Raw genomic sequence first — 15,214 nt, 5'->3', positions numbered from 1 at the left:
TGGTGTCGGGAGACATGTGCATCTAATTGTTGGAGGAACTTTATGGAAATGTGATCTTGTTATCCAGCCCATCTCCTGGGAGCTGAGGCAGTATTATTCATTCCAATATTGTTTCTGATGTTTTATCTTGCCTAATTTAGCTTTAATTTTCTGCTATTTTAGGTTAGCCAAAAGCCTCGAGGAAACTTGGTCATCAGGGAATCCCATCATGACTTTTCTCAGCAATTTCACAGTAACTGAGGGTAAGTATGTGGTTTTCCAAGTTTGCTTGATTAAAAATTAAATTTAGTTTCTCATGCAAATATATTATTAAAATAAAACATACAACAGAAAATTTATGCTATATGTGATACATAATCATTTAGAACTTGACTGGTCTGATGTATTTGGCATTTATAAAGAAAGTCCTGAAATCCTAGGGTACCATATTGAAGCAGAGGAACAAAGAGAAGCTTCTGTGGTCTGGATTTTGCTCTGGCCTTGCCCCCTTGGACAAGCAATTGGTGCCTGTGTGTCTCTGTTTCCTTGGCTGTTCACTCGATCAACTCATGAAGTTTCTTGTAGCATCAACATGCCATATCTGAAGAATTCTGGCAAATACTTAAATGACCCCTCTCGTTAAAAAAGTGAGATGAGTAGATGCATGTATACAAGTGAGTTTCCTATAGCACTTGGTCACTGCTCCCTAAGAAGCAGCTCTTTCTTTTTTTTTTTTTTTTTTTTTTTTTAGTCTCACTCTGTCACCCAGGTTAGAGTGCAGTGGCGCGATCACAGCTCACTGCAACCTCCGCCTCCTGGGTTTAAGCTATTCTCCTGCCTCAGCCTCCTGAGTAACTGGAATTACAGGCTTGTACCACCATGCCCAGCTTTTTTTTTTTTTTTTTGTATTTTTAGTAGAGACAGGGTTTCAACACTTTGGTCAGGTTGGTCTTGAACTCCTGACCTTGTGATCTGCCCACCTCAGCCTCCCAAAGTGCTGGGATTACAGGTGTGAGCCACCGCACCTGGCCAGAAGAAGTTCTTTCTAAAATAAATGTTCCTGAAACATTCAGGCCTTAGAGAGAGTAGACCAGTAACCAGAAAATACCACAGAACCTGGCATTTTGGTTTATTGTCATACAAATTATTTAAGTTATTCCTGGGAGAGAAAGGTATGACTTTATTTAGTGATTTATGGGTTGAATGGCATGAAAGAAACTATCCTAGCCAGGTTGTAATATTAAATTTTGTTTTTGCAGTCAATAATGACCTCAGCCTTTATTATACAAATTTCTTATTTTCCTTACTTTGCAGATGTGAAAATAAAAGATTTGATGAAGAATATCACCAAGTTGACTGAGGAGCTTCGCTCTTCCATCCGCATCTCAAATGAGACTATCCATAGCATTCTAGAAGCAAATATTTCCCACTCCAAGGTGTGGTGCTGCTTCTTGTCTGTCTGTTTTGCTCATGGAAGGAGCCTTAGCCTGAAGTTACTGACACTGTGTTGTCCTTTCTTCCTTCTTCCCTTCCTCTCCTTTGGCTAGTGGAGTGGGTTGCTGCACAAATGATATAATTGGAGGCAGAAAGGAGACAAAAGAACAAGCAAGGAACCAAAGGGTGTCATTGTCCCATACCAAAATCTTAGGGTTTTTAATTCCATAATATTTTCTTTATTTGGAGTTAGAACAAAGTTGGTGATTATTTGTTCAGTTGATTCCCAGCCCTGACGCAAGACACCTGGGAAGAGTCTCTGCTTGGTTCAGCAGGTGTTGCAAAATTCTTAAAATACCCAAAACCAAAAACAGCTAAAAATATCTAAGAATCGACTATGACTTCCTCTGAGTGGAGAGTGACTGGGCGCAGTCTGACTGTGTACTACCGTAGTGAATCACTGTGAAAGCAAATGAGCAATGGCAGGCAGTGTCATCTCCAAGCTGAAAAATGTGATAAAACAATCAAAGAGCTATTGCAACAAACCAAGGAATAAGTAACATACGGGCTACATGGCGTATGGTTTATCTGTGGAAAAGGGGAACAGGGACATTTCATGTTGTCCACAGCAGATATCACCTGGATCCTTAGCAGGAGATTTTCTGAGACAGCTTTCAGCACTTCTAGTTGGGGTTTTACCTGCCTGTACAGAGAACCTTCCAGAAGTAGTAACCGTGGAGCTGATTCATAAGTAAACATTGCAATTGACCATCAACTGGGCCCCAACACACATTTAATTTCATGTCAGTTCTGGTTAATTGGGGCTTATTGCAAGCTTGACGGGTAGACTAATGAAGAATTAATCTAAATTAAAAAGAGATCAGAAGCTGGGAAACCAAAATTCAAATGACAATGTCACCAAGTTACTTATAATAAGGCACTTAGTATTTATCTTCAAGGAAAAAATGTCGAATTCAGCTTATTAAACATGTGAGAGCCAAGGAAAGCAGGGGGCAGTGTTGAAATTGTCTCTTCCCTACCTCGCATGATGCCTTATAGAGAAACAGTGAAGATTTTGGTTTAAAATCTATAGTTATTGAAACGAGTAACTGGGGAAAGAAACAGTGGCTGGAGTAATTGGAGTAGCTACCTGAGAATGTTTTAAGACCAGGCTCAGATTAGCTAACTTTTGGGGTCCCTTTCAAATTCAGTTTTATGATACTTTTTGGGTTTGGGCTCAACTATTTTTGATGACCACTGCCTGATGAAACAAGTGGCCACTGGGTGTCACTGCTGTTCTATTAAGGGAGGGCTGTGCACAGAGAAGGCGCCTGTGATAATGTGGTATTGTCTTGTGTCGATGGTTCTGCAGTGCTTTTCTTGCACTCTGTGTATCTTTCTCTACCTCTTTGTCAGTATGAATCATTAAGACCGCCTAAACAGCTGGACAGTTAAGTAATTGGGAGGAGTATTTAAAAAGCTGCATTCTTGCATTTCAAATAAGTAATAAGATTATTTGCTTTGATGGTTAAGTATATCCATAAATTCACATGTATCTACACATCCTAAGCAAGGAATTCATGTTAGGTTAGGAGGTGACACTTTGGATATTTGTTTTTTCTAGATTGTCAGGTTTTCAGTAGCATCATGTTATTTCTAGCGTCCTTTTCTTGTCTTTCTTCCTGGGCTTCTCTACCATAGCTTTAGTCAGTTTGCAAATAATCACATCAGATTCTTAGTCCAGTCTGTTGGTGGCCTGCATGGAATACTTTGCGTGGTGTTAAAGCCCTGGCAAAATTGCAGAAACCTTCATTCATTCATTTCTTCCTTTATTCACTTAGGATGTTTCTGCATGACAGGAATGGTCCCAAAAATTTGGGCTCCAAGTCCGTGCTCCAAGGGAGCCAATGATCTATGGGGGATGACACAGTAAATATGCAAACAAATGAAGACTGGTGTTAAGAGACCAGAAAGTTCTGTCATGCAAATAGAACACAACAATGAGGACAGGTGGTCCCTGGAAGCCTCCCTGAATCAGTGAAGATGGACGTCAGACTGGAATGGTGATAAGCATATAATGAGTTATGTGAGAGTCACAGAGCTGGGGACATTCCTATCAAAAGACCAGAGGCAGGAGTGAGCAGAAGGAGGGAAAGGCAGCAGATGAATGGATACCATCTCATTTTTGTTTCCTGCCCTCTTCCCTGGCTGCAGAGAACCTGCCATGGGCACCCACCTATGGGAATTTCCTTTTTCTTGCAGAGTTCCATTCTCTAATGTCAGCATCACCCAATTAAAACCACAAATCACAGGGGTTTGCTGGACACTGGAGCCCATCTAGCCCAGCCTTCTGTCCTGGGCTTGGATCCTGTCCACCTGGCCTGTGAAGCACCCATCCACTTCATGCTATGTTCCCATGTTTTAGGCACACATTCGAATCAACAATGACTTCCTTCCTTGTGTTGGGCCAAATTTTTATTATTTTAAAATTAACAATGAGGTCAAAGTGTCAGGACCCAAATAGATTGAGACAGCAATCAAGTCGGCCTTCTGCCCCTTTATTTTCTGTGCTAAACAATTGGGCAGCGTTCAGAGGACTTTTGCTTGGAAGAGGAATATTTTTTCACAATCCTCAGTGGATTTGTTCTCCCTGCCTCACAAATCTTAAGGAGGAAGGGAGAGGGCTTCCCCTGAAAGTTCCGATCTCTTCTGGGAGGCTCCTTCAAATGGAATGGTATTCTGAATTTTTTTTTTCTGTTTCTTTTGAGCAGAAATGATTGAGTTTAGTGAATCTGGTCAAATTTCCTTATCTCACTTGGGGCCGGTCCTGGGGGCTGGTTCTGTTGGTTGCGTCATTAACAGAGCTGCTGGGCACAATTTATGGGGAGGGAGAGATTCCTCTTAGGAGTTTGGAAACATTACACATTGCCTTTGTTTTAATACATGAAGTTTGTTTCCTGAAAAACTTCAACAGATAGTTCTTGGTGAAACTCATTTCAGAGCAGACACTGGTCAAAATCTGCTTATTCTGTTGTTTTTTTTTTTTCCCCCTCCTTTCTCTGAAGACAAAAAGTAATTAATGTGTGACTAGAGTTACGGGTTTCTGGGATCATGAGAAGTTTGGCCTGAAGTTTCCTGGAAGACACCATCTGTTGTGTGCAGCGTCTCATTCTAGAGAGAGTCCTTCCTATGCCCTAGACTGCTTGTCTGGCTCTGTCACCACATCATGACGTTGGGGTTTATGGTCCTTGTAATCCAGGGTTCCCAGAATGAAATGCACACACCCACCCACCACCATCTCGTTCTCTGGTGCTCTTAGAGTAGGACTTTTCTCTTCTTTGATTTGTTGTTCTACTAGAGTATTCTCAGTAAATATGGTAGGTTCTCATTAAACATTCACTAAAATGAAGTGAAATTCCAGCTACTCTCCTTCCATTAACTCAGCTAGCATTTCTTAGGTTTATGAAAGCCACATTACCTTATTTGCTCATTAAGAATCCTGAGAAATGAATATTGTGCTAAGGGCATTTGTGTCTCATTTAACTCCCTCTGAGCAGGGCATTTCTCTTCTTTCACAGATGAATGTGGTACGGTGAAGTCACAGCTGGGAGAGGGCCTGAAATCAAACCCAGGTCTTTGAACTTGAACTGTGTTATTCTTCCATCACATGATGTTATTGCTTCAATTTATTATAAATTAATGGTTCTAAGAAAATTACTGCTTGCCGATGGGTTTCCTCTTCTCCTACTTGCACTTATGTAAATATTTTTAAAACTTAATTCCCCAATTGGCATTGATCTCTGCAAAAATGCTTCTTGCTAGTTTTGGCACAGTATTTTTTCCTTTTTATTTTTAAAAAGTAATATTTTATCTTAGGCTTAGGGGTGCATGTGCAGGTTTGTTATACAGGTAAACTCGTGTCAGGGGGTTTGTAGTACAGATTATTTCATCACCCAGGTATTAAGCCTAGTATCCAAAAATTATTTTTTCTGATTCTCTCCCTCTTTCCAACCTCCATCCTCAAGTAGGCCCCAGTGTGCTTTGTTCCCCTCTTTGTATCCATGTGTTCTCATTATTTAGCTCCAACTTATAAGTGAGAATTTGCGGTATTTGATTTTCTGTTCCTGTATTAGTTTGCTGAGGATAATGGCCTCTAGCTCCATCCATGTCCCTCCAAAGGACATAACCTTGTTCTTTTTATGGCTGCATAGTATTCCATGGTGTATATGTACCACATTTTCTTTATCCAGTTTGCGCTTGATGGACATTTAGGTTAGTTTCATGTCTTTGCTATTGTGAATAGTGTTGCAATGAACATACATGTGCAGGTATCTTTATGGTAGAGTGATTTATATTCCTTTGGGTATACACCCAGTAATGGGTCAAATGGTAGTTCTCTTTTTAGTTCTTTGAGGAATCGCCTCACTGGTTTCCACAATGGTTGAACTAATTTACATTCTCACCAGGAGTGTATAAATATTCCCTTTTCTCTGCAACCTCACCAGAATCGGTTACTTTTTTGACTTTTTATAATAATCATTCTAATTGATGTGAGATGGTATCTCACTGTGGTTTTGATTTGCGTGTCTCTAATGATCAGTATTATTGAGATTTTTTTCATATGCTTGTTGGCTGCATGTATGTTTTCTTCTGAAAAGTATCTGTTCATGTCCTTTGCTCACTTTTTAATGAGGCTTTTTTTCTTGTAAAATTTTTTAAGTTCTTTATAGATACTTGGTATTAAACCTTTGTCAGATGCATAGTTTGCAAAACCTCCTATTCTGTAGATTGTCTGTTTACTCTATTGATAGTTTCTTTTGCTGTGCATAAGCTCTTTAGTTTAATTAGGTCCCATTTTTCAATGTTTGCTTTTCTTGAGATTGCTTCGGGCATCTTCATCATGAACTCTTTGCCCATTCCTATGTCCAGAATAGTATTACCTAGGTTGTCTTCCAGGATTTTTATAGTTTTGGGTTTTACATTTAAATCTTTAACCCATCTTGAGTTGATTTTTGTATTGCATAAGGAAGGAGACCAATTTCAATCTTCTGCACATGGTTGGCCAGTCATCTCAGCACCATTTATTGAAGAGGGAATCCTTTCTCCATTGCTTGTTTTGGTCAGGTTTGTCAAAGATCAGACAGTTACAGCTGTACAGCCTTATTTCTGGACTTTCTATTTTCTGTTAGTTACATTGGTCTATGTGTCTGGTTTTTTTGTTTGTTTGTTTGTTTGTTTGTTTGTTTGTTTTTACCAATACCATGCTGTTTTGGTTAATTGGATATTCTTTCAAGGTGTTTTTTAATATCAAATTCTGATACTTTAATTTGCAAAGTATCATTTTTTCTCTCAACTTCATCAGTCACCAAAAGATGAGAGTATCTTATATTTTCATCCAAGTCGTTAGTGCAGAAAGATTACCATGGCGTAGGAAGGTATCACCTAACACCTATTTATTTGTTTGGGCTCTTAAATCAGTTGCAACAGGTCTGTCTGGGGTGTCTTGGTAAGTGATTAGCCTAATAATTTCATCGTTAAAGGAAAATGACTTTATATTGACATGGCTCGTTGATCATGACTGTATCGACATGGTTTCCAGTAATGTTCTTTTTCTTCAAGGGCTTACACATAATCTTTTTGATAATCCATGATCAGAATTCTTCCAGAATTGACGTTATCATCTGTTAGTAATTTCTAAAGTCTACTTTACAAAATAAAACCTGGATAGTTTTTATTTCCATCGTGACTTCTTAAAAACTGTAGACAGTAGAAATGTCGCTCTTTCTGAAGGCATGAAGAGGAAACAGGGAGAGAGGGAGCTGGAAATGGAGACAGTTCTGGTGGAGAGGGTGGCCGGACAGCAGCCGTGGCCTCACTGAAGAACTACAGCCAGGCTGAATGGTAGTTCTGCTTTAAGTTCTTTGAGAAATCCCCACACTGCTTTCCACAGTGGCTGAACTAATTTACATTCCCACCAACAGTGTATAAATGTTCCCTTTTTCTACAATCTCACAAACATCTTTTATTTTTTGACTTTTTAATAATAGCCTTTCTGACTGGTGTGAGATAGGATCTCCTTGTGGTTTTGACTTGCATTTCTCTAATGATCAGCGATGGAACAATAGACATGAGGGACTACTAGAGGGGCACTACTAGATGGGGAGGATGGGAGGGGGAAAACGGGTTGAAAAACCACCTATTGGGCACAATGCTCACTATCTGGGTGATGTGATGGTTCACACACCAAACCTCAGCAACATACAACTTACACATGTAACAAACCTGCAAGTACCCCATAAACCTAAAATAAAAATTGAGAAAACAAGGAACTGCAGCCAGATGATGCCTGCCTCACTGGACAAGGACACCATTGGCACCTAGAGGCCAGCTGCCAAGATGCTTATCCACAGATCTCTTAGGCATCCTGTTTTACCCTTCCAGTATGAAGATGGTTCTCTTTAGGAATATGAAAACCCAGAAGGAATTAATTAGTTCTCTTAAGTGTAATCATCATCCTTAATCAATAAACCCACTTAATTCTTATTCATCTTTTCCCTTTAATATCCTGTAAGTCAAAACTGTGCTTTTGCTAGTAGTGACTGATAGGCTTCTTAGTAGTAATGGCATTTTTGAGCACTTATATACACTACCCCTGAGCTGAATGCTTTACATCTCATTTAATTCTCCTAACAACCCTTTGGAGTCCTTTGTCTTTTATTGTCATCCCTAGTTGTATAGACAAAGAAACTGAAGCTTGCAGACGTTAAGCAGCTTTCAGGAAGTCAGATAGTAAGAGCTGGAGTCAGGATCCACTACCTTGCCACAGTGTGGCCTCAGTCCTTCTGGACAGGTTCTCGCAGCCTTCTCCTGCCCTCTGATGCTCATCTCTTGTACTTGCCTCGTTATCCTGTGAGCAGCTCTGAGCTCGAATGGGTCTCCAATGGCAGAGAGCCACACTGCTCCTCTCTGAAGTGTGTACGGTCTATTTTTAAATACCTGCCCTCCTTTCATTTTCTTGTCTTACAAATTCTAACTTGGCAGAATCTCTCTCCCCATCATCTCCACTTCCCTCGAATCACTGTCTGTGTTTCCTTTCTGGTCACAGCTGGGCTGAGGGCAGCCTTTCCTCCCATGCTTTCCCAACCTCTGAGTCTACAATGAGCAGCTGGGCAACATGGAGGCCATCTCTGGTGCTCTCCTCTGAATGCGATTTGGGTTTCGGCAGATGTCCAATAAACAAAGCTCTTGCTAAAAATGCAAATGCCTCTCCTAAGGATCTTTGTCATTTTTAAACCACATAAATACCCAGATAATTATCTAAGTGGCCAAGTGTGTATGAGCCAGGCTCGCAGGGCAGAAAGGCATTGCCCTGGATCCTCAGCCCCCTTCCAGCTTTCCAAGCCAAACACGGACACACAGGAAAATCAGCAGGAAGTTGGCATTCTGTTTCTGATAATTTGCAGCATTAGCCTATGCAAAGCCTGAGATAAAAGGTGCCTGTTTTGCTTTGAATAGAAATCACACAAGATGTTTTCAATCAAGCACAACTCAGTGTTGTCTTTGTTTTTCTAAACTTCCTCCCCTCCTACCTACTCTCAAACAGGAACAATGAACACAATACAATCTTTAAAAGATAAATAGTAATGTTTGGAAAACCACAGGAAAGGAGAGGGAGCAAATGTGCTGCTGGGGCTGTTGCTTCTGTACATTGTGACTGCGGAGCTTCCACATGACAGGGTGTGGGATCCTCTCTATTTGGTAAAAAGATATGTAAACAATTTCAGGACAAATATTTTTTGTCCTGGGACTACACTCTAAAAAATGTATTAAATATGATCTTGCATAGGGACCACTGTGTGACATGCTAGAAAGTAATTAAGACAAATCTTCTATGGCAAATGCAGAAAGGACTCTTATTAGGCCAGCTTGGGTTGCTGCTCAGGAAAAGCCAGGGCGATTCCCCTGAGTTGGAGGTTTGGATGAGGCCCATTTTCAGGGATGGTTTTATGCAAAAGCCTATTTTGTGGGATGGATCAAAGAGAGGTTCCTCTTGTGAAAGCAAAGCGTAGATGCCTATATTCTGCTCCCAATCTCCTCCTGAGAGCTTCCCCCTTGTCCAGAGACAGCATGATTGAAAACAGTGGCATTAAGGAAAATTTCACCAGTGTGTGTTTGCACAATGCAAGTCCTATGTGAAAAAACGTCTTCTTGGTAATTAGCGATGAAAATACTTAATATTTTTTCTTAAAGACTCAAAATGCACACTAGCATAGTAAAGTATCATAGCCATTCGTGATGATTAATTTTGTATGTCAACTTGGTTAGGCTGCAGTACTCAGATATTTGTTCACACATTATTCTAAATGTCCCTGTGCAGGTATTTTTTAGATGACAGTAACAGTTAAATCAGTAGACGTTGAGTAAAGATTACTCTCCATAATGTGAGTCAGCCTTATCCAATCAGTTGAAGGCAAAAAGAAAATAACAAAGTCCCCCAAGGAAGAGTAATTTCCGTCTCCAGGCAGCCTGCAGATGTGAGCTGCAATGTCAGCTCCTTCCTGGGTCCCCAGCCCGCTGGCCTACCCTGCAGATTTTGAGTTTGCCAGCCACGTTTGCATAAGCCAATTCCTTAAAGTAAATCTCCCTCCGTGTATATGTGTTATGTGTCACTTAATGACTAGGTTCATTCTGAGAAATGCATCATTAGGCGATTTCACCATTCTGTGAACATTACATAGAGGGTACTTACACAAACCTAGCTGGTACAGCCATTACACACCTAGGCTGTATGGTATGGTCTGTTGCTCCTAGCCTGCAAACCTAAACACATCTACCCTTTGCTTTCGCAAGAGGAACCTCTCCTTGATCAATCCCACAAAATAGGCTTTTGCATAAAACCATCCCTGAAAATGGGCCTCATCCAAACCCCTAACTCAGGGGAATCGCCCTGGCTTTTCATGAGCAGCAACCCAGGCGGGCTCATGAGAGTCCTTTCTGCATTTGCCATAGAAGATTTGTCTTAATTACTTTCTAGTATGTCACTCTAGAATACAGCAGGTTACTCTAGTGAATGCTGTAGGCAATTGTCACACCATGGTAAGTATTTGTATATCAAAACATAGAAAACACAAGAACATATTTTACGATACCTGTTCTAAACATAGAAAAGGTACTGAAAAATATGGTATAAAAGATTAAAAAATGGTATGCCTGTATGGGGTACTTGGTAGGAATAAAGCTACAGGACTGGAAGTTGCTCTGGGTGAGTCAGTCAGTGAGCGGCAAGTGAATGTGAAGGCCTAGGACATGCCTGTACACCACTGTAGACTCAATAAATACTGTGTGTTTCTAAATTCATATAAAAAAATTTCTTTCTTCAATCATAGATTAACCTTAGGTTACTGTAACATTTTTTACTTTATACATTTTATTTTATTTTTTTTTCTAAGACGGAGTCTTGCTCTGTTGCCCAGGCTGAAGTGCAGTGGCGTGATCTTGGCTCACTGCAACCTCCACCTCCTCAGTTCAAGCAATTACCCTGCCTCAGCCTCCCGAGCAGCTGGGATTACACGTGCATGCCACCACACCTGACTAATTTTTTTTGTATTTTAAGTAGAGACAGGGTTTCACCATGTTGACCAGACTGGTCTCAAACTCCTGACCTGAGGCAATCCGCCTGCCTTGGCCTCCTAAAATGCTGGGATTATAGGTGTGAGCCACTGCACCCGGCCGAAACTTTAAAATTTTAAAAAACCTTTGGACTCTTCAGTGATAACACTTACATTAAAACACAAATACATTGCACAGCTGTACAACTGTTTTCCTTTATGTCCTTATTCTATAAGCTTTTTCTATTTTGAGATTTTTTTTACTTTTAACTTTTAAAACTGTATTGTTAAAAATTAAGACACAAACACACAGTCTAGCATAGGCCTACATGAGGTCAGGATCATGAATACCACTGTCTTCCGCCTCCACATCTTGTCCCACTGGGAGGTTTTCAGGGACAATAACATGCATGGAGCTGTCATCTCCTGTGACAACAATGCCTTCTTCTGGACACCTCCTGAGGGACTTGCCTGTGGCTGTTTTCAGTTAACTTTTTTTTAATAACTAGAAAGAGTATACTCTAAAATAATAAGAATATAGTGCAGTTAGTACATAAACAAGTAATATAGTCATTTATTATCCTTGTCACTATTATGTACTGTACATAATTATGTGTGTGATACTTTTACTATGAATGTCAGTGCGGCAGGTTTGTTTACACTGGCACTGCCACAAACACCTGAATAATACACCGGGCTACAACATTACAATGGCTGATGTCACTAGAAGATAGCAATTTTTTCATCTCCATTATAATCTTATGGAACTACCACCATATATGCAGTTTGTCATTATGTACCAGATAACGATATTTTGGTCAACAATGGACCCCATATAGGATGGTCGTCCCTTAAGATTATAGTACTGTATTTTTACTGTACCTTTTCTATGTTTAGATATGTTCAGCCACACAAATACCACAATGGACCAATTGCCTACAGGATTCAGTACAGTGACACACTGTACAGGTTTGTAGTCTAGGAGCAATAGACCATACCCTATAGCCTAGGTATGTAGTAGGCTGTATCTTCTAGGATGCTGTAAGTGCATGCTTTGATGTTCACACAATTAAAAAATTATCCAGTGGTGCATTTCCCCGATGTATCCTTGTCATCCCTTGTCATCATGAGACACATGATTGCATACACACACACACACACACACACACACATGCATACACATTCTATTGGTTCTGTTTCTCTGGAGGACCCTGACTACTACACCATTATCTATCTCTTAATGTATTTTGGGGACATTTTATGGCATCTGTTGAGTTCTCCGTGCTCTTATTCAGTGCGCATGGTTCCTATTCACATGGGTTCATGCACTTCGGCCTCAGTTGGCCTGAATGCTTCACAGCAATTATGCTCATCAGGAGCAAAAACGTGGAGCAGGAAGTATGGTTTTTGTTTTATTTTGCTTTTTGTAATTTGGTATATCACAAATGCCCTTAACTGAAAAGCATGCCCAAATGAAGAGGTGTGTCAAAGCCTTTAATTGCGATGCATGATAGTAATAAACCAGAGACTAATATAAGTTGTCCTCAGTGCCTCCTTCTGAGTTTACTTGCTTTTAAAAAATATATAACAAGCTTGGCAATCTTGTTTTCAATCTAAAAATGAAGGAGGCAAAAAATATCAGCTTCACACTGATGACAGTGAAAAGTGGAAGCTGATAAACTGAAAGCCCAGGGTAAGACTTCATATCAGACAAACAAGACACAGATGCTAACTAGGAGGCTGGCGTTGGAGGGCCGGGGCTTGGTGGGCATTCGAGTGAGCCTCGTGGAGAGCAGAGGGACAGAGTTTCAGAAGGGTGATCCAAAGACCCCAAGCGAAGGCAAATTTTATAAGAAGTCAGAGAATGATGTGGACACTTCAGAAACATTTCCATCAAAATGTTGAGAATCGAACCACAGTTTGGGCTCCCTGCATCTGCAGGTCAGTCCCCGGAGCCAGGAAACCCAATCTTGGGTGACTCTATGCCGATGAAGCTCCTGCCTGAGGTGGTGAAGCACACGATGTCATAGGTATCCTCACTTCTGATCTCTGTGCTTTGAAACAGGTTCTCTTCAGTGCCCTCACCGTAGCTCTGTCTGGAAAGTGTGATCAGGAAATCCTTCATCTCCTGCTGACATTTCCTGAAGGGGAAAAATCTCGGATCGTGACGCAGGAACTCTGTGGCCTGCCGGCGTCAAAAGTATATCCTCTGATTGTGTTGCTGAGTCAAAACCTGGATGTGCGAGCTTTCATTTACAAGGTATGGGGAGCATGCTGGCTCGGGGCGGTCCTCTGCAGGAGTCTGCTGTGGTGGCTGCAGATAAGTAGGGTAGTCCTGGGGGTGCTGCAGTGGGAGAGGAGCACCCGGACACTCTGCAGTGGCCTCCACCAGCCTCTAGTGTCACCTGTCTGCTGACTCCAGGGTAGGGCTCAAGAAGACTTTGTTGTAATAAAGGGATGTTCAGGAGAGCCTTCAGGGGGCCCTTGGAGACAGGTGTCAGGGCATTGGGACAGAGTTTTTGGTGGTCTCCATGCTCATTGTGGAAGGACCCACTGCAAAAACGCACCACCGCTTCCTAATGCCAGGGGTTCTCTCCTCTGTAAGGGCCACCTCCCTGGAGCATGTTTGAGGAGGCTGGGATTGTGCATGGTCCACTCCTGAGCGGCCCAAGTTAGGTGCTGCTCACCGCACCATGGTTCTATCAGTCAGCAGGAAGCATCCAGCTCTGCCAGGGCCAGCGCTGGAGAGAATGTGGAGGGGTTGGCAGCACAGGAAGCCCAATCCCCTGTGTGTGCCGGCTCCGTACTTGCCCCGTGATCCTCTGACAAGCAGCAATGTGAGGGCAGGGAGGGGCTGGAGAGGCCAAAGACGATGATGTCTGCAGAAGAGAGTGGAGAGTGGGAAGTAAGGAGGCCCAGCACTTTCCAGACGGGCCCAGAACCCATGTAAGGGTGACCCAGCTCCCAACCACAGCGCACTGCTCTCAAGCTGCCCCTTCCAGAAGTTTCTCCTCCTTCTGGCCTCCACTCTTTGAATCTTTACTTAAGTTTCCAGAAGCTTCCCTGCCTACCCTTAGGCATCGATCTTGCTCCAAGTACCATTGTTTTCCCTTTAGGGAAGTATTTCATAACCTCTGCGTTCATTAGAGGGGCTGCAGGGTTTGTAGTATGGTCAGGTGGCTGTAGGCACCCCGAGTCTGGGAGAACAGTTTTAGAGTCAGCAAAGGGTAGATCTGCCATTTCAGTCACACATAATTTCCTTACTTTCTATTACTTCAAGAGTCCAGGGGGTAAATGTTGGAACACACACACACACGTACACACACACACACAGAACAAATACTTGTTTTGAGAACGATTACATTTTAAACCCATAAAGAGGAGGATAAACATTTCTTGCATCCCCATAATTTGCAAACCCACCTCTATCTTGGTGGAATTCATATTTCTCGCTAACGTGCTTATGGTTTAGCTCTGCCTTTGCTCACCACAACCTCTCTTCCAACTTTGCAGTTTTCTTTGTGGGAAACAGACCTCCCATTGGCACGATGGTACTTTAGTGGCCACTTTGTTATGTGCACAAAGTTCCCCGATTTGAAGTAAGTGCTTGTAGAGGCCCACATAATTCCTTCTACAAGGGCCATCATCTGTACCAAGATTCCTTTGAAGGATAAGACAGTGGGTTAGATTCAGTCTCCCAGACACAGTGAAAATGACATCATCATTAATAACAACAGCACTTGTTTTTCAGGTACCTTCTATATGCAAGGCTTTATGAAAGTTGATTAAATACGAGATATTGCTCAGGATGCTGGGGCAGCCCCACCGCCATGTGAGGGTCACGTGCAGGTGCAGCTCACTCCCAAGTCCATGTACTTTCTGATTCACTTAGCTGACAATGAATTTCTGAAGCCTTCAGCAAAGCACAATTTGCTATATTAATTTGGCACATCAATCTGGTCTGTTGGAGCTGTGCTGGATCTCTGTCACTCCCCACTGTAAGTCAGGGACCAGTCACTGTATGCCACTTTTTTAAAGGGCAGCTGTAATTAGAAAGATGAGTAGAAAAAGTGACAAAAGTTACACACCATTTCTCCTGCTAGAGTTGTCTCTGTAGTATGAATGGACAGAACTCCATCATTAGAAGCAGAGTGCCTCTGTGAAGGATGGAGCTGTGATCTCGGAGCCCTGGA

The 15,214-nt window shown here is 41.7% G+C and overlaps 1 protein-coding gene across 1 annotated transcript in view; it reads left to right on the top strand.

The window, feature by feature from the left end:
• The window catches only part of ABCA13 (ATP binding cassette subfamily A member 13), a 502,662-nt gene that overhangs the window by 126,302 nt on the left and 361,146 nt on the right, over positions 1–15,214 (top strand). The window contains exons 22-24 of the mRNA XM_073008854.1: positions 163–242; positions 1,294–1,415; positions 13,087–13,281. Of these exons, the coding sequence (XP_072864955.1) occupies positions 163–242; positions 1,294–1,415; positions 13,087–13,281 (397 nt within the window). The remainder of the gene's footprint in view (positions 1–162; positions 243–1,293; positions 1,416–13,086; positions 13,282–15,214) is intronic.

The sequence above is a fragment of the Chlorocebus sabaeus genome, chromosome 21 (assembly GCF_047675955.1).
Source record: "Chlorocebus sabaeus isolate Y175 chromosome 21, mChlSab1.0.hap1, whole genome shotgun sequence".
NCBI lineage: Eukaryota > Metazoa > Chordata > Mammalia > Primates > Cercopithecidae > Chlorocebus > Chlorocebus sabaeus.
The sequence above is the reverse complement of the archived record's forward strand: the minus strand, read 5'-3'. Positions and strand labels throughout refer to the sequence as shown.